The sequence below is a fragment of the Trachurus japonicus genome, chromosome 8, assembly GCF_045865225.1.
Source record: "Trachurus japonicus isolate A0001 chromosome 8, Traja_1.0".
Lineage (NCBI taxonomy): Eukaryota > Metazoa > Chordata > Actinopteri > Carangiformes > Carangidae > Trachurus > Trachurus japonicus.
Genome location: NC_140914.1, coordinates 2647723 through 2665725, shown reverse-complemented (window position 1 = coordinate 2665725; position 18003 = coordinate 2647723). Strand labels below are relative to the sequence as shown.

At 43.8% G+C, this 18003-nt stretch overlaps 1 protein-coding gene and 3 non-coding genes across 4 annotated transcripts; all 4 read left to right on the top strand.

Moving 5' to 3' along the window:
* Positions 1 to 1240: 1240 nt before the first annotated feature.
* Positions 1241 to 13650, top strand: LOC146982321 (uncharacterized). Its single transcript, XM_085785571.1, has 10 exons — positions 1241 to 1441; positions 2490 to 2618; positions 3875 to 3957; positions 4063 to 4222; positions 4958 to 5131; positions 5221 to 5310; positions 8034 to 8257; positions 8468 to 9051; positions 10732 to 13017; positions 13115 to 13650. The coding sequence occupies exons 1-10, from the start codon at positions 1241 to 1243 to the stop codon at positions 13204 to 13206; spliced, it is 4023 nt and encodes a 1340-aa protein (XP_085641697.1). The 3' UTR covers positions 13207 to 13650.
* Positions 6701 to 6782, top strand: trnas-uga (transfer RNA serine (anticodon UGA)). Its single transcript has one exon. It is a non-coding gene; the product is annotated as a tRNA-Ser (tRNA).
* On the top strand, positions 7347 to 7428 carry trnas-uga (transfer RNA serine (anticodon UGA)). The gene has a single exon. It is a non-coding gene; the product is annotated as a tRNA-Ser (tRNA).
* trnas-cga (transfer RNA serine (anticodon CGA)) lies at positions 7673 to 7754 on the top strand. The gene has a single exon. It is a non-coding gene; the product is annotated as a tRNA-Ser (tRNA).
* Positions 13651 to 18003: the final 4353 nt, after the last annotated feature.

The following is an 18003-nucleotide window of genomic DNA, read 5'->3' as shown; positions in this document are numbered from 1 at the left end:
CACATGTCCCATGTGTGGGATAAATAAACAGTCTGATGTCTAATGCCTTATTTATTATAGAATTCTTTATTTCAGAGACTCAGTCTGTATGATAATTAAGAGCTTAGAAGAGACAAAGGATGGGAGGAAATACACTGTACAGTGCTGCGCACGCACACAAACACACCCTGGAATCTATCTATCTATCTATCTATCTATCTATCTATCTATCTATCTATCTATCTATCTATCTATCTATCTATCTATCTATCTATCTATCTATCTATCTATCTATCTATCTATCTATCTATCTATCTATCTATCTATCTATCTATCGTGTTATAACATGAATTGCCTGCACTGTCTGTTTTTCATCTTCTTTGCACTTTGCTGTTTGGACGTGTTCACATATTAATAAATTACCCTCCAGGTACAAATAAAGCTTATTTTTGAATTGAAGAGAATTGATGTAACCTGAAAACATCTTTCTTTCTTTCTTTCTTTCTTTCTTTCTTTCTTTCTTTCTTTCTTTCTTTCTTTCTTTCTTTCTTGTGTTTGTGAGGAAACATACTCAGTTCTGCTTTCTGAAACTGACATATAAAGGTGTAACTTTCGGTCTTCTCTTCTCAAACTGACATATAAAGGTGTAACTTTCGGTCTTCTCTCGGCCCCCTCCACCTCCACAGAAACCCTCCAACTGATCCACGTCTTCATCATCACATGGAGCTGAATTCTCTCAGGAATGAGGGAGGGTGTGACAGTCACATTAATCCATCTGTGTCACCGTGTTCTCAGAGGTTCTTGACAGATGACCCTGACCTACAGAGACTGGGTGGCAGCTCTGACCTTTTACACGTTGTGTTTGTCACAACGGCTTTTCTTCTCCAACTGCTCGTCTTTGCTTTTGAACCTCCCCGTCACTCTGCCTCGGGTCATACAACTTAATAATAATCTGTAGCAGCAGCTGCCAACAAGTGAAAACCTGATTTTAATGCGTCTCTGAACTTTAGAGTAAATCTCTGCAGGGCACGGCCATCCTGCCAAAACCTGTATGAGGAATCTGGATTTAAAGGTTAAAGCAGATTATACCTGAGCTCCATCAAGCCCCGACACACCTGCAGCAGCAGCAGCAGCAGCAGCATCGGGGAGTTCACAGCAGCTGGATGAAGGGATGGAAACATGTAGCAGCTGAATCAGACTCAGACTCTGCATTTAGCTCTTTTATTATTTCTTTAAAGAAAGTCCAACTTCAGAGGATGAGATGAACACGTTGCAGATCCTTCGTGCAGGCGCGGCGAACCCAGGTTACCTGGGTTACCGTGTCTACCATGCACCCGGGGCCTCGGTGCATTACAGCACGGCCCCTGCTGCAGCTCCGCACGGCAGCCGGAGCTTCAGCCCGTCCTCAGACAGACTCACCATGCAGCAGCTCAACACCAGGCTGGCGTCGTACCTAGAGCAGGTAGGAGCAGAGACCTTCATTATACACTGAACATTAATACGATACGATAAACTTTATTGTCCCGTTCAGGGAAATTTGTCTTGGACTCTGTAGCTGCACCATAAATGCCTTGATGGCCACAATGACAAAAAACAGTACAACCTCAGCAAACACAAGACATAACAGCATTGCACATATCCCATAACATAACACATATTGCACACAACACACACACAATAGATAATCAAACTCAAACACATTAGAAGCTGCACAAGTATAAACTCTTTCAAGAAGCAAATAATTCATTTTTTATTGACCCAAGTTGAGCGATAACCACCTGTCTTCCTCTACATCAGTACATAACAGAACTTCTCTCAGCTGTTTTATGATGTATTGCACGTTATTGTACATCTTATTTTTATGTTAAATGTTTGAACACTTGACAAGCCCTGAGGGTTTTTTTTGTTTCTCCTGCACATCTGTAATATGTTGTATGTATTCTATATATTGTATGTTTTATTTTTGTTGTTCTATGCTTTCATCGTGCTGTTTTTGTTACATATTTTCCTCTCATGTGCTAATAAATAAATCAAATCAAATAAACTGAACTGAGATTAATGCACACACTTTTATTTGGTTCTACTTCTACTTCTCTACTTCTACCACATGAATCAACACACAAACCGAGGTTTCAGGGGGAAGATTAGTGCTTGATTGCTTTTCTATTGATTGGATTCTGCCTTTTATTCTTTGATGTAAAGTCATGTAAAGAGCGAGAGAACATACAGAAGTAACATGGAGGTGTGCTTTGACTGAAACGTGTCTCTGAGATCTGAACACGTCTCAGTTGTAGCTTTTTATTTAAGTTCTCTCTTCTAATGTTCACAACAGGATTTATTTATTATTTAGACATGGATGGATGGATGGATGGATGGATGGATGGATGGATGGATTCAGTTCAGTCTGTAAAAGCTGTTTATTCTAACGTAGCTGTGTAGGAACCAGAAAAATAAAAGTAAATGAGTAAATAATGATGGGTTTTTGTTTCTCCTCTGATTGGTGGATGCAGGTCCAGTGTCTGGAAGAAGACAACCTCAGACTGGAGTTTCTGATCCAGGAGGAGCTGAGCAGAAAGTCTCCCACCGTCCTGAGGGAGCTGGACCGATACCTGGGGACCGTGTCCCAGCTGCAGGACCAGGTGAGTCACTGCTGACACCACAGAGGAACCATCAAAGTATATGACAGATAATGATGTGCAGCAGCAGCGCAGGAATCCAGACCGATGCGTGTCTCAGGTCAGGACTTGTCAGACTTAAAGGTCAGAACCAGTCGGAGCGAGTCTGAAATGTCACAGACTGAAACTGATCTTATACAGTAAGAACAAACCTTTCATTAACAAACAGGCTGAACCGGTTCTGGAAACTAAAGGACCCTGAAGTCCTCAAGGGGATCGTTATACTGTCAAGTCATCACACCAGGACTGACAAGTCCTAAATGAGGTCGATCGAGTCCAGATTCAGATCCAGGTCAAGTCCTGACTCAAGTCCAAAGAACGTCTGAGATCCTGTCTGTGCAAATCCTCATCTGTCCAGGTCAAAGGCATCTTGAATCAAGTCAACTGGACTTACTGTACTTTCTGGACTATAAGCCGCTACTTTCTCCCCGCCCCGGTGTCCCAGCTCTTGTCTCTGCTGCGCCACAACACAAACGCACTCCGTAACCACCTGTAATCTTTTGTTTAGGACAGTTAAGACTACATAAACACACATGCCGTAACATTGTATATGTTATCCACCGCTCCATTTATTGATTTTTTGCTTTCTTTTGTTGTAAACAAATGCAGGAGAGGAGCGTCACCAGAACAGACTGTCACAGTTCCCTACTGTCTTTCTGTGTAAATATCTCATGTTACAACATGAAAACCTGACACTTATATTCAGGTACGGCCTATATATGTATTTTCTTTTAAAATTTAGCTGGTGCGGCTTATACTCAGGTGGCTCTATAGTCCAGAAAGTACGGTAGTTTTGTCTTTGAAGACGTTTAGTCTGACTAGTCAGTCTAGTCTACAGAAACTAATGAAGCCACTTGGATAAGGGGCGAAACGTCTTCAGAGACCAAACTAAGTCCAGTTGACTTGATTCAATTGCCTCAAGATGTCTGAGATCCTGATAGGAGTCCAGCTCACCCCCCTCTGATCGGCCTGGTGTCGCTGCTTTCAACTGCTGCTGCTAATAAAGTTTTTCTAAAAACAGCTTCAAAACTCACTCAGCTCTCTTTCTCGCTCTAATAATCTTATGATAATTAATAATAATAAACAAAAAATAAATAATAAAAATAGGTTTTACTGCATCTACAGCAGTGGCGCTTTCTTCTCCCAGTAAATGACGTATAGTTTTTGTGGTTGTGTAATTTGAGTAGAGCCTGGTTCTGATGTCTCTCTCTCTCTCACAGATCAATGAGTGTCTCTCGGCCCAGGCTGAGGTGAAGCTGGATCTGCTGAGTGCAGAGCTGACCATCTCTCACCTCAACTCCAGGTACACACACACACACACACACCTTTGACACACAGAGTGATATTCGTAAAGAGCATGTGTGTGCAGACGTATCCCATAATCCCCTGCTGTGCATGTGTGAAACAGAAGTGAAAGGGAGAGCGAGCAGTGCGCCCGTCTGGAGGCGGAGCTCAGCGAGCTGAGGCAGCTGGGGGAGGAGCTGGTGGGTCACACGCTGCCGGAGCTGCAGAGTGTGTTGAACCATGAAACGCAGGAGATGATGGAGATGGAGATGCAGTATCAGCAGGTGAAGCAACAAACACACACACACACACACACACACACACACAACAATGTTCCCTCTAATTTTCAAAACTCCTGAGCAGAAATTCAACTCCCCTGATGAGCTGCTTGAGCAACTGTGAGCGACAGCTTAAGCGAACACAGTACATCCACATGCTGGTGCTATGGCCTCACCTCTCCAACTCCAAATATCAATACTATTGGCTATTACTATAATGATTAATAACATATTATTTTGACAACATTACCTAGGCTGCTCCATATCTAGGTCAGTTACAGTTCATGATAACAAAATACAATATTGTTTTGGCAAAATAGATTTTGCATTTATTGCCATATGAACAATATGAAAAAAATAACTAACATCAAGTTGGTGTCATCAACTCTTGGCACAGAAGCATTTTTTATACGAAACAGTAATAATAATTCTCAAGCAAAAACTTAAATCGTAGTTGCACTACAGACCACGGTTAAGGTCATACATTTCACAATTCGAAGCGCACATTAGGGAGAAATAAACAGTAAACTAGTCGGGGATATTTGAGTGTGCAACTTTTTTTGTCTTCTGGGCAAAGAGGAGGGGAACAGAGTGCAATTTCACAGTAAAACACCTTAGAGGGAACAGTGTCACTCACCTGGATGATGCACATGATGCACACCTGCAGCCACGTCACGTCTCCTGTCTGACTTCCTGTCTGACTTCCTGTCTGACTTCCTGTCTGACTTCCTGTCTGTGCAGGAACGAGAGTCTGTCCTGGCCCAGGTGACGGGCGACGTGGCTGTGGAGGTGCAGAGCGCTGAGCCATCACACCTGATGCACCAGCTGGACGCCATGAGATACTCCGACGCAGCGATGCTCGACCAGGACCAGGACCAACTCTGGTACAACACCCAGGTACACAGACAGCCGCCTGCAGCAGCACGCTCTTATTTTACAGGAGATGAATACAGCATTTCAATCAGTTGTGTTGTGTTCAGGTGCCTGTGTCGATTCCCCTGGAGGTGACCTTTGACCCCGCTGAGGAGGAGCTGTTGGAGCTGAGAGGAGCAGCAGCTGAACTGGAGGAGGAGCTGAGGCAGCTGGAGCAGGAGGTCGGTGCACGGAGTTGCTCAACTGCATAAGAATAATGCTCTTCACAAAATTTGACCCCAATCGGCCTAATGGGGGCGCTATAACATAGAGTGTAAACTTTGAAAGGCTCTCCTTGCCCTGCTGCACCATGAGTGCTATTGACTTAGAATTTCATACACACATCCACCTGATCGTCCTCTACAAAAAAGCCCCTTGCACCGTTAACGCTGCTTTAATAGATTTTTTGCTAGTTTGCATAATGTCAAAACAGTAAAATGAATAGATTTTTTTGAAATATTTATGCTGTGAACACCAAACTTGGTACATGGCATCGGGGGACCGAGGCAGTCATTTCTGTTATAAATGAGCAAAATCGGTCGAAAAACATGGCTGCCGTCAAGCAAAATATCCTTGCAAAGGACGGGGCATAGCATATTTTGGTCCCAAATCATTACCCGTTTTTCCAATTGTCATGAAACTCGGTTGATATCTTCAGAAGGGGACTAAGAATACACCATCCAAAACATTTCAAGGTCGGCCCATAGGGGGCACCAAATGACATAAACGTGTGACCAAAAACCCGGGGCTTGTAATAGGTATGTATTGTGTGGAGCTTTCAGAGACAGAGCGGGTGATGTCATTGGTTGCGGTGGGTGAGGGTCAGGGTCGCTAGTTTGTATAATGATATTATTCTCATACATATTTATTACCATTTATTATAACTGAGGGCTGAGAGAAGGTGTTCATTATATTGCATTTCATTGTAACAACATCTCTGTCCCGTCTGTCCGTCCTGGGTGAGGGATCCCTCCTCTGTTGCTCACCCTTAGGTTTCTCCTGGTTTTCCCTGTTAAAAGGGTTTTCCATGGAGTTTTTCCTCAGTCGATGTGAGGGTCTAAGGACAGAGGATGTTGTAATGATGCCATGTAAAGCCCTTTGAGACAAACTGTTTGTAAAAACGGGCTATACAAAAATTGCCCTGCCTTGCCTATTCCAACATTTTATGCAGATACTTAGACCTCAGGCAAGACAAAGCAAGACATGATAGACAAACCAATCATAAAAAAGACTAATAATCATCATTTCATTTGCTAGGATGTTTCTGATGACCTGGTTTAGGCCAAAGGTCAGAGACCAATTGTTCGTCTTGACATGTGACCAGACGTGATGTTGGACTAGAAATCCAACAGCAGATTCAAACCCTGCTCACAGCTTTTCACTGATATCACTGTATAGTCTCAATCTCCAGCCTTATCTTCAGACTCCCCAAGGAGGAGAGAAGGTTTATTTGAAATTCCACCACTTGATGGCGCCAAAGTAAAGGACGTGCAGATTCTACACTTCATGAAGACAAGACTGAATGTTAGAATAAATACAGTGTTCACAGGTTGACTGTGTCAGCAGAGAGCAGCTGTGATGGCCGAGTGGTTAAGGCGTTGGACTTGAAATCCAATGGGGTTTCCCCGCGCAGGTTCAAACCCTGCTCACAGCGTTGCATTGGTCATAATCTATTGATATAGGTTGTTGGATTCCTACAGATGTTCAAACCCACAGTGCTGCTTCTCTAACTGAGACCATGTTGGGTTGTTCTTCATTCTGCCATGACATGCTGTCAAACTTTACAACATGCTTACTCTGCAGATTTGGGATTTTAAGAAGTAAAATGTCAGACATCTACTCAGCACCTCAGATCCATTCTTTTATAAACTGTCATGTGTGGTCATTTGCAGGTTTACTCCAGGGTAAATTCAACCCACTGTCTAACGCACCGTAGTTGTAGCGACTTCAGCACAGACAGCCAGATAGAAAAACACTGCTGTCTTTGTAGCCACGAGCCAACCTCCATCAAAAAAGCCACTCATAGCCACAAATAATGCTCACGAACAACACCAAACTTCATCAACAGTACAAATAGGGTCCCAGCCCATAATACGAGGGAAAGCCAACATAAAGGACGTGCAGATTCTACTACATAAAAACATAACTCAGATGTATAATGACAGTGTTCACAGGTTGTCAAACATTGAAATTGTCTTGACTATGCCAATAGAGAGCAGCTGTGATGGCCGAGTGGTTAAGGCGTTGGACTTGAAATCCAATGGGGTTTCCCCGCGCAGGTTCAAACCCTGCTCACAGCGTAATATTGGCGATTACCTATTGATTTAAATAGCTGGATTCCTACAGATGTTCAAACCCATGGTGCTGCCTCCTCTAACTGAGACCATGTTGGGTTATTCTTCATTCTCCCACCAGATGCTGCCAAACTATACAACATATGTGTATTTTGAATTTTAAGAAGTAAAATGTCAGACATCTACTCAGCGTCACACGTGAGGTCGTTTGCAGGTGACAGTGTCTGATGGACTGAGACAGAAAGAAGGGGCTGTGATGGCCGAGTGGTTAAGGCGTTGGACTCGAAATCCAATGGGGTTTCCCCGCGCAGGTTCAAACCCTGCTCACAGCGACTCTCAGTGATTCACTCCACTCTGACACAGGCTGGTGCACATGAGTCATCACAGTACTGGAGACTCCTTAACCAACCAGTGTTTCTTTAAATAAAGATTTTAAAGGGATATTCAGGCGTATGTTTAACCCATGGTCTAATGCACGACAAGACCCAGTAAACTTGATCTTTGGAGGAGACCATGGGTTAAACTGATACCTGAATATCCCTTTAAACGCTGTTACACACAAACTGCCCTCTACACAACACTAACCATTATCCATCTCTGTGCTTGTGTAGAACATCCTGTTGGAGGACTCTGGGGAAGAGCTGACTGAGTCCTTTGTCCTGCAGCTGGTTGCGCTGCAACGGAGAGCAGATGATCTGTGCAGAGACTTGGACTCAGCGCAGCAGACTGCAGCTCAGCAGAATTATGACTATCACATCCTGCTGGACATCAAGAACAGGCTTGAGACAGAGATACATGACTACAAGATGCTGTTGGACGGATTGAATCAAGAACGGTATGAGCCAGTGATAACAGAAATCTAACAGATAAATGACATCATGCACCTCAATGTGTCGTCATTACAGAACAGGACAAACCAGTCGTTTTGCATATTTGACATAAAAACTTATATGCTTTCATTGGACTTTAGTTTTATGCCTTTGTGGTTTGAACAATAATTTCTGCCCCGTTCTCAACTTTTTTTTCTCTTTACAATTTCAAACAGAGTCTCAAGTCTTCAACTGTACTCCAGGCCCACCTTCCTTTCCTCCTGTGCTTCAGCATACCCTGCTGCCTCTGAAATATTGATGCCAGACAGAGAAATCAGTGTATGGGGAGGAAATCATCAGGTGGCAGACGCCTGGACCGTCAAAGAAACACCAGTAGTTACCCCTCTTTTTGAAACAGTGACCGCAAACCAGAGAGTCAGTACTCTTACCGTCAGGGAAACACCAGTTGTTGCTTCCGTTTTTGAAACAGTGACCACAAACAAGTCAGGCAGTGCCATTACCGTCAAAGAAACACCAGTAGTTACCTCTGTTTTTGAAACAGTGACCAGAAACCAGTCAGACAGTACCCTTACTGTCAAAGAAACACCAGCAGTTACCACTGTTCTTGAAACAGTGACCGCAAACCAGCCAGACAGTGTCCTTACTGTCAAAGACACACCAGCAGTTACCTCTGTTTCTGAAACAGTGACCACAAACCAGTCAGGCAGTGCCATTACTGTCAAAGAAACACCAGTAGTTACCACTGTTTTTGAAACAGTTACCTCTGTTTCTGAAACAGTGACCACAAACAAGTCAGGCAGTACCCTTACTATCAAAGAAACACCGGCAGTTACCTCTGTTTTTGAAACAGTGACTGCAAACAAGTCAGACAGTACCCTTACAGTCAAAGAAACACCAGCAGTGACCTCTGTTTCTGAAACAGTGACCATAAACCAGCCAGTCAGTACCCTTACCGTCAAAGAAACACCAGTAGTAACCTCGGTTTTTGAAAGAGTGACCACAAATCAGACCACAAACCAGCCAGTGAGTACCCTCACCATCGAAGAAACACCAGTAGTTACCTCTGTTTTTGAAACAGTGACCACACACCAGTCAGACAGTACCCTTACCGTCAAAGAAACACCAGTAGTTACCTCTGTTTTTGAAACAGTGACCACACACCAGTCAGACAGTACCCTTACCGTCAAAGAAACACCAGTAGTTACCTCTGTTTTTGAAACAGTTACTGCAAACCAGCCAATCAGCACCCTTACCATCAAAGAAACACCAATAGTTACCTCTGTTTCTGAAACAGTGACCACAAACCAGTTAGACAGTACCCTTGCCGTCAAAGAAACACCAGCAGTTACCTCTGTTTTTGAAACCGTGACCACAAACCAGTTAGACAGTACCCTTGCCGTCAAAGAAACACCAGCAGCTACCTCTGTTTTTGAAACAGTGACCACAAAACAGCCAGTTAGTACCCTTACTATCAAAGAAACACCAGTAGTTACCTCTATATTTGAAAGAGTAAGCACAACCCAGTCAGGCAGTGGTCTTAGCCTCAAAGAAACACCAGCAGTTACCTCTGTTTTTGAAAGAGTCACCACACACCAGCCAGTCAGTACCCTTACCGTCAAAGAAACACCGGCAGTTACCTCTGTTTTTGAAACAGTGACTGCAAACAAGTCAGACAGTACCCTTACTATCAAAGAAACACCAGCAGTTACCTCTGTTTTTGAAAGAGTGACCACAAACCAGTCAGACAGTACCCTTATTGTCAAAGAAACACCAGCAGTTACCACTGTTACTGAAACAGTGACCACAAACCAGCCAATCAGCACCATTAGCATCAAAGAAACACCAGTAGTTAACTCTATTTTTGAAAGAGTGACCACAGACCAATCAGACAGTACCCTTACCATCAAAGAAACACCAGCAGTTACCTCCGTTTTTGAAAGAGTAACTGCAACCCAGTCAGGCAGTGGCCTTACCATCAAAGAAACACCAGTAGTTACCTCTGTTTCTGAAACAGTGACCACAAACCAGCCAGTCAGTACCCTTACCGTCAAAGAAACACCAGCAGTTACCTCCGTTTTTGAAAGAGTAACCGCAACCCAGTCAGGTAGTGGCCTTACCATCAAAGAAACACCAGTAGTTACCTCTGTTTCCGAATCAGTGACTATAAACCAGCCAGTCAATACCCTTACTGTCAAAGAAACGCCAGCAGTTACCTCCATTTTTGAAAGAGTAACTGCAACCCAGTCAGGCAGTGCCCTTACCGTCAAAGAAACACCAGCAGTTACCTCCGTTTTTGAAAGAGTAACTGCAACCCAGTCAGGCAGTGGCCTTATTGTCAAAGAAACACCAGCAGTTACCTCCATTTTTGAAAGAGTAACTGCAACCCAGTCAGTAAATGCCCAGACGACACACCCACAGAACTCAACACTGACATCGATCAAAGCTTCCAATCTGGCTTACTCCCTCTACAACTCTTCAGTTCTTCCTGAAGGGACCACAGTGAAGTCTGATGTGGATCAGATACATGAATACGAGCAAACTGCCAGAGAAGCTAGTTCGCATGTCAATGAAACAGAAACACACATTCAAACCGAGATCATCAAAACGATACTTGCTGCAGAAACAGAAATACAGCAAGAGCCACTCTCAGAGAGTAGCAGCGATAGGGTTGAAGTTGTCCTTGAGGTGGTTCAGGAGGAGACTCCCAGCGAAGTGAATGATGAGGACATAGAAAAGCAATTAGAGAAAGCAGATACAGAGTCAATCATTTCGACTGTTTCATTAAGTAGCCAGGTCAGCAACAACAACCTTGAGAGTACAACAGCAAGTACAGATATTTTGGAGACACTAGAACTGGGAACAAATGAGGTAATGGTAGTCAAGAGTTTCCATGATACCAACAAGGTAACAGAGGCTCCTATGGCGTCAGTAACAGTGGAGGTTCAAGAAACATTGTTGAGTACCACAGAATCCAAAACATGTGTAAGTGTAACAGATTCTGATGTGGCTTTGAGTTCATCTGTCCCCACAGAGCAAAGTTCAGCAGTAACGGACGTATTACTGAACTCAACAAAAACAGATGCAAGCTTGACTACAGGTGTACAGCTGAATTCAGCTGAGACAGAAGTGTCAATGACAATGATTGACAAAGAACTTTGCCCTGTTGTTACAGAAGAACATGTTAAAATTGAGACTAAGGATCCAGTTGCTGAAGGTAATAATAAGGAATCATGCCTAACTGAGCCAACTGGCCATGTGAGATCAGTCGAGACGTGCACTCTTGAGACAAAAAAGGAAGGCAAGTCGGTATCATTCAGTGGAGAACAAGTCGTGGCAGGTGAGAGCAGTAATAGTGGCGTGAGTGTCACAGTGATCAATGGGGAGAGTTTGTCTGTTGGAGGAGATCAGAAAAAGGCTGTCAGCATAAGCAGCAGTGTGGCTATTGAGTCAGGAGTTGTGGAGGGCAGCAGGGGTGGCAAGGCAGCAGTTAGTTTGAGTAGCACTGTCCTGACTTCATCAAGTACAGTCAGTAGTCATTCAGAGGCTGCTACAGCAGGGAAAACAATCCAAGGTGGTGGAGAGTTTATGGTTTATGGCAGCAGTTTTGGACATAGAAGACTGAGCGCATCAAAAACTGAGGGCGAAGAAGGCCAGTCAGAGGCCACAGATAATGTGACAAGCCGAGCAAATACAGGGAGGTTTAGTAAAAGAGGGAGTGGAGAGTTCATGGCTTACACAAACAGTTTTGAAAATAAGAACAGGGTGGATAACCGTGTTAGCTTACCCCGCTCAAGGAGTGAAGAGTGCCAGTCGACGGCCATGCACCCTGCAACAATTCAACCAGAGGCTGGGCGGTTTGGCAGGGCAGGAAGTATGGAGTCAGTGCTTTACATTGCCAGTCATAGGTCTAGGAACACTGTGACTGGCAGCAATGGTGCGTCCAGAGGGAGTCAAGAGGGGAGATATTATGGTGGAAGTACCGGCAACATTATCAGCAATCCAGCTAGCAACGACAGCTTACTGAAGTCAGAGAGTGAAGACAGCCTGTCAGAGGTTACGTTTGGTCAAGGAAGGAGGCAAGGCAGCTTGGGAAGCGGGGAGTGGAGGGTTTATGGTGGGAGCAGTGGACGTTTGAGTAGAAGCGCAGAGAGAATCGGTGGAAATGAGGACCCAGTGCTTAGTTCAACAAACAGCAACACAAGTGGTAGAACGAAACTTACCAGTGCCGGGAGTGGCGGCAAACTCAGCTCAAGTTGTGTCGTCCGGCGCAGTAACAGTGCCGGAAGCGGAGGTCAGTTATTCACCTCAGGTAGCGGCGGCAGAATCAGCAGCGCAGCTGGCAGCTACAAGATCAGCAGCTCTGGCAGCGGTGAATGGAAACCTGTTTACAGCTCAGCCACCGGGCGCAGAAGCACCAGCCAAAGAGCCCAGAGCCCCAGGAGGGTGAGCAGCGGGGGCAGCGGGGGGTGGCTCAACACCTCAGCAGCAGGGAACCGTATAAGCAGTGGGGGGAGTGGTTCCAAACTCAGTGGCTCCGGGGCCGAGAAAATCAGCAGCCGAGCCGCGGGAAGAACCAAGAGCTCGGGAGGGAGGGTCATCAGCAGCAGCGACGGGCCAATCAGGAGCACCGGCAGCGGGACTGGGTCCAAGAAGGAGCGAATCAGTGTTTGTAAGATGGCGGCACTGTCCATCTCAGCGGCAGGACGAGAGAGAAGTCAGGACAGACAAAAACAACAACATCAACATCAACAAAAACATGCTGCAGGTGAGAATAGGCAGATCACAACAACAACAACAACAACAACAGTGCACAAATGCTGGTTGTGTTTTGGTTTTAATCTTTTCTCCGTCTTCCTTTGCAGCCGCCTCTCCTCTCATCCAGCGTTGGTTGACCACAAGCGTCCCAGTCTCGGTCAGCGAGTCCGATGGCCTTGATGACATCATGCATCTCTGATTGGCTGACTAATTTCATGCTGTGAGAGTGCAGACTTAAAGCATTGAGTTTATTTGAATAAACAGACATTAAATACTCTATAACGTCATAATGCTGGGAGCTGGTTAGATTCACTTTTGATTCATTTGCAGAAAAATGTTTATGAATGTTCATGTTAAAGTTTGCAGCTCAAACACTGTGCACACTGATGATTTCCTGTCACAATTAGCAGTTCAGTGTGTTCTTCTTCACTTTCCTTTTATCATAGTATTTCTGAGGTGTTCATGTATATTCAGAACTCATGTGGTGTTACCTTTTAAAACTCTTCCTGTGGTTTAGGTGGTTTTCCTTCCTCTGTTCTCTTCTCCTTATGTCACAGAAGACAGTTCTTTAATCTCCGGTCATGTAGGTTCAAGATTTTATTGTTTGCATGTTTCACTGTGCCGTCCGCTTCTGCCTTAAATATCAGACCTGAGTTGTACATTTTAAACTGAGAATAAAGTTGATAAATTCACCTGTTTCAGATAATTAAACAAGTGTTGAGCAGCAGAGTTGAACTGATTTTAGACTAAATGTCTAAACAGAAACTAAATTTTATTTTATTTTATTTTTTTTAAATGTTCTTTGCTGTTACAGGAGAGAGACTGCCAAACGAAATTCCATTGTATGTCTATGCAATTACAATAAACATAAACTTACAATTTTGCCCAAAAGAGCTGATAAAGTCAATACAGTCGACATGATCAGGCCACTAATTATTATTATGATACAACACAACAAACAGAATGAAGACACATGAATGACCTGGTCACATCTATCAAGGTTCAACTCATCATTTTATTTTACACGAGGTGAAGACTGGAGGTTTTTGCTCTAACAACATCTCCACATTCTAGATGGTCTGTAGGGGGCAGTAAAGCACAGTGTCTTCACGTGAGATTGATGTTTAAACAGGCTCTCTCACCTGTGTGCAGGTGTAGTAAAGGTGATAATCGCCAGCAGGGAACTGTTTTATCAATGTATTGTATGTGCACACTTATCTATAGAAGAGACAAAAGTATTTAAATGGCACTAAAACAGTAAAAACACAAGTCTGCATGACCAAAGAAGAAATGAAATAACAGTTTTAGTTGTAGTCACCTGAGGAGAACCAGTTAGGACTAACACACAGTAGATTTACTCCTGCAACCAGCAGCTGGCTTTGATACTTCACAGTATTACGTTATACAGTGCATTAACTGTTTTAGCTGCTTTTTTGTTTTGTTTCTGACATTCATGAAGGTGACGTTTGGTCAGAAGTCAGATTAGATCAATGGGAAAAATACATCATTGTCCTTATTTTTGTGATCATAACATTTCTGGAGTGTGCTTTCCACTTGGGGGAATGAACCTTTATTGTAGTAACGTCAGCAGAAAACAGGTATTGTGGAGAGAAAAAATAAATAAAGCTGATGAGAAATGCTTCACCTGTGACATGTTTGTATACATCATGTATCAACAATGTGTCAAGTTTCTCTTCTGTCAAACTGTAGCATGTATGGTTGGTTTGTTAGGAAATTTCAGTGCTGTGACTCAGGTGAGCTGGCTGCCTGGCTCCGCCCCAGACTGAGGTGTTGGACGTGAAAACAGTGAGGAGGAGCGAAAGAAAGTGAAAGTATTTAGTTCAGACGCCATTTTAAGACGGCAGAGGGAGAAAGAGCTGCGTTAGGTGAGTGTTAAAACAACATTATTTTTCACTGTTAAAGTCTGGGGTGGTGTTTAGCTCAGTTGATAGAGCACCCGCCCCATGTGTTGAGGCTATAGTCCTCACTGCAGGTCGCCCGAGTTCAAATGCCGCGTCGAGCAGCCCTATCTGCCTCCCATTTCCTGTCTCTCTCTCAACTCTCCTGTCAATCAATTTGTTTATTTCGGGCATGTCAACACGTGGCCGAAAGGGAAAGCGGGAGAAGCAAAAGCTTATCTAGTCCCACCCCCCTGTCCATTAAAGGTGAAAAAGCCCCCAAAATAGATACTTTAAAGTCTCTGAGTCTCAGTCCCTGTGAAGTGTGGAGGGAAGAAGAGTCAGAGTAGTTTTACTATAGTCTGCCATTGCTGTTGTTGTTGTTGGCTATGATGCCATCGTTTCTCAAAAGATCTGTTTTGTTTTTCTGGGACAGAGTTTGGAGATTTACCCACACTAGGCTTTGGCATCCAGTACTGGAACATCTTTTTCTCTGGAAACTGTTGAAATCTTCACAAAATCTATGGAATTCATTCACTCTGGGACTTGAGACAAGGTCAAGATACAATTACTCGATGCAAAGTTGTGAGCAATTTGATATTTTTAGTAGCCTACATTTCAATCGCAGGTCAAATACATAAGGGAGATCTCAAAAAATTAACTCACCGGTGCACCTTTAAATATACAGTTAAACTCTAATGAATTACAAAGACTGTGAATCTTCAGAACATCATTTAACTTTTATTAGCTACAGAAATACCAGCATTAACAGTTAATATTTGACCAACAGAAGAATAAAAAGGCAAAGTCCAGGGGAGGGAGAGAGAGTGGCAACAGGCGGAGGCAGTGGCTCACAATGACAGATTAAAACTGAGATTGAAACCTGACGAGAATAAAACACAACACAATGAGAGAAATAACTATTACACTTTGTCTGTTGTGTTGTAATGATCATAATTATTGATCTAATGAACATGGTCTAATATCAGAAACCAGGACGTTTCCTTTCTCTGGGTTCACAGCAGGACGATGACTGAAGATAATTATTAACTACTCAGTAGTAATTCCAGGCAAAGGCAATATATGATCAACAGCAAGATCAGTGTTAATCAATAACTGATAATAAAGATAAAGACTGCAGGACGCTGACAGGCTGGTCATCAGGCTTCATGTTTCACATTGTGATAGAAACCTGCTGATTGGTGAATGAAAACAACAGGTCAGAGATCAACTGGACTCTTCCCCTGATATTATTTCAGAAATGTGTTTGAGGAAGGGGATACGGCTGGTTTCCAGTTAGGCTCAGAGTTGGACCTGTCATCTCTAGGGCTGGTTATTGTGGCCAATTTCCTGAATCGATTCGATTCCTAAGGTTCTAAATCGATTAAGCCATTAGCCATTTTCATTTTTCAAAATGAAAATGGCTCAACTCTGTGTTACAAAATACACTGTTCTTTATTTTTTTCTTTTCACCATAAACAACAGCTTTTAAGTGCAAACTTGTAAATGTGACAGTTTAAATTTGAACTATAAATAAAACTGTTCCAATTCTCAAAAGGGCAATTTTGAAATTAGAAAGGAATTGCAAGTGAAAGTGAACTTGAACTGCAACATTCCATCACTGCAAATTGCATTAATTAATTAATTTATAATTAAGGCATTGTTTCTTTAAGTGCAAAAATAATATTAATGGTAAAAAAAAAAAAAAAGAACCTCAAACTGCCCCAAGTCAAGTCTGCAGCAGCTAAAGCTCCCTCCCTCCCTCTTTTCGAGGAAATGTAGAAACGGAGCCCATGGTAAATAAAGTGACGGTGAATGTGTGGAGCGGTTCCTATGACGAGTCCGGCCCGGTCAGGTCGCCTCCCTCCGGAGTCTGGGCGTCATGTGTTATGATCCGACGGTCATAAAGTGGAGGAGAAAAGTCCCACTGAAAACACGGAGCTGCTCGTGTACTTTATTCTGCGGTAACACGTATCATACAGTAGGCTATGTTGGCTCACCTACGGCTTGAAGAACATGCGGTTCCTGTAGATGTCTGTGTGTGTGTCAGCGCTGCACCGCTGCCACACGTACACACACAGCGGCGGAGCGCTCAAGTGAAACAATAACCTGCAGATCACCTGAGCTGACGTGAACTCCGCTCGTAGTTTGGTTTGGTTTGGTTTTTATTCATATCAAACACAGCAATAGCTACATTGCACAGCTACAAAGAGGAAGAAAGAAACTCCGCTGGTAGTTACTGTGAGTCAGAGCGTCAGACGTAACCGCGCTGCTGCTTCATCAGGCACGAGACTACTGGAGGAAGAGATCGATCTCACGCGCTGTGAATCGATATTACAAAATTTAAATGAAATCGATCCAGAATCGATTAAATCGAATTTTTTACCCAGCCCTGGTCATCTCTGACTCTGTGTTGGGGTTTTTTTTTTTTTTTTGAGGGAATAAAGGCAAGGCAAGGCTGTTTTTACTAACAGTTTGAGGAGAGAGGAGAGGAGAGGAGAGGAGAGGAGAGGAGAGGAGGGCTCCATGTAACCAGATAGCTGTGTCCCAATTCAGGGGCTGCATCCTTCGGAGGCTGCATTTGAAGGCCGATTACGTCACAGCGCTGCGCGAAGGCTGTCCCAATTCGTCCAAATTCGAAGGGTCCTCCAAATGCAGCCTCCAAATGCGTCCTCCTTTCCCCTGCATTCGGAGGATGCATCGCTACCATCCTTCGCGGCCTCCCGTATCCCAAGATGCTTTGCTGCACCGTTGTTGTTATTAGCAACCTAGCCGCTAGCTATCGAGCAGCTCTGTGCTGTAGCCACGGTAACCCGGCTCTGCGGCCGGCTCGGAGGTGCGGCTGCCCGCTGCTCTGCTCTGCTCTGCTCTGGCTGCACAGGTGAGGAGCAGAGGTGTGTGTGACAACTTTTAATAAGAAAGCTATGAAAACACATTACTTGTGCTCTTTATTCTCTATTCACTTAATAGCCTGAAGCCCCCCCCCCTGGCTGCTGTTCAATGGTTTGTTTATTAGTATATTAATGATAACTGCCCTTGTATTGATTCTACTTCTTGAAAAAAAAAAAAAAAAAGGAGGAGGAGGAGGAGGAGTGGAG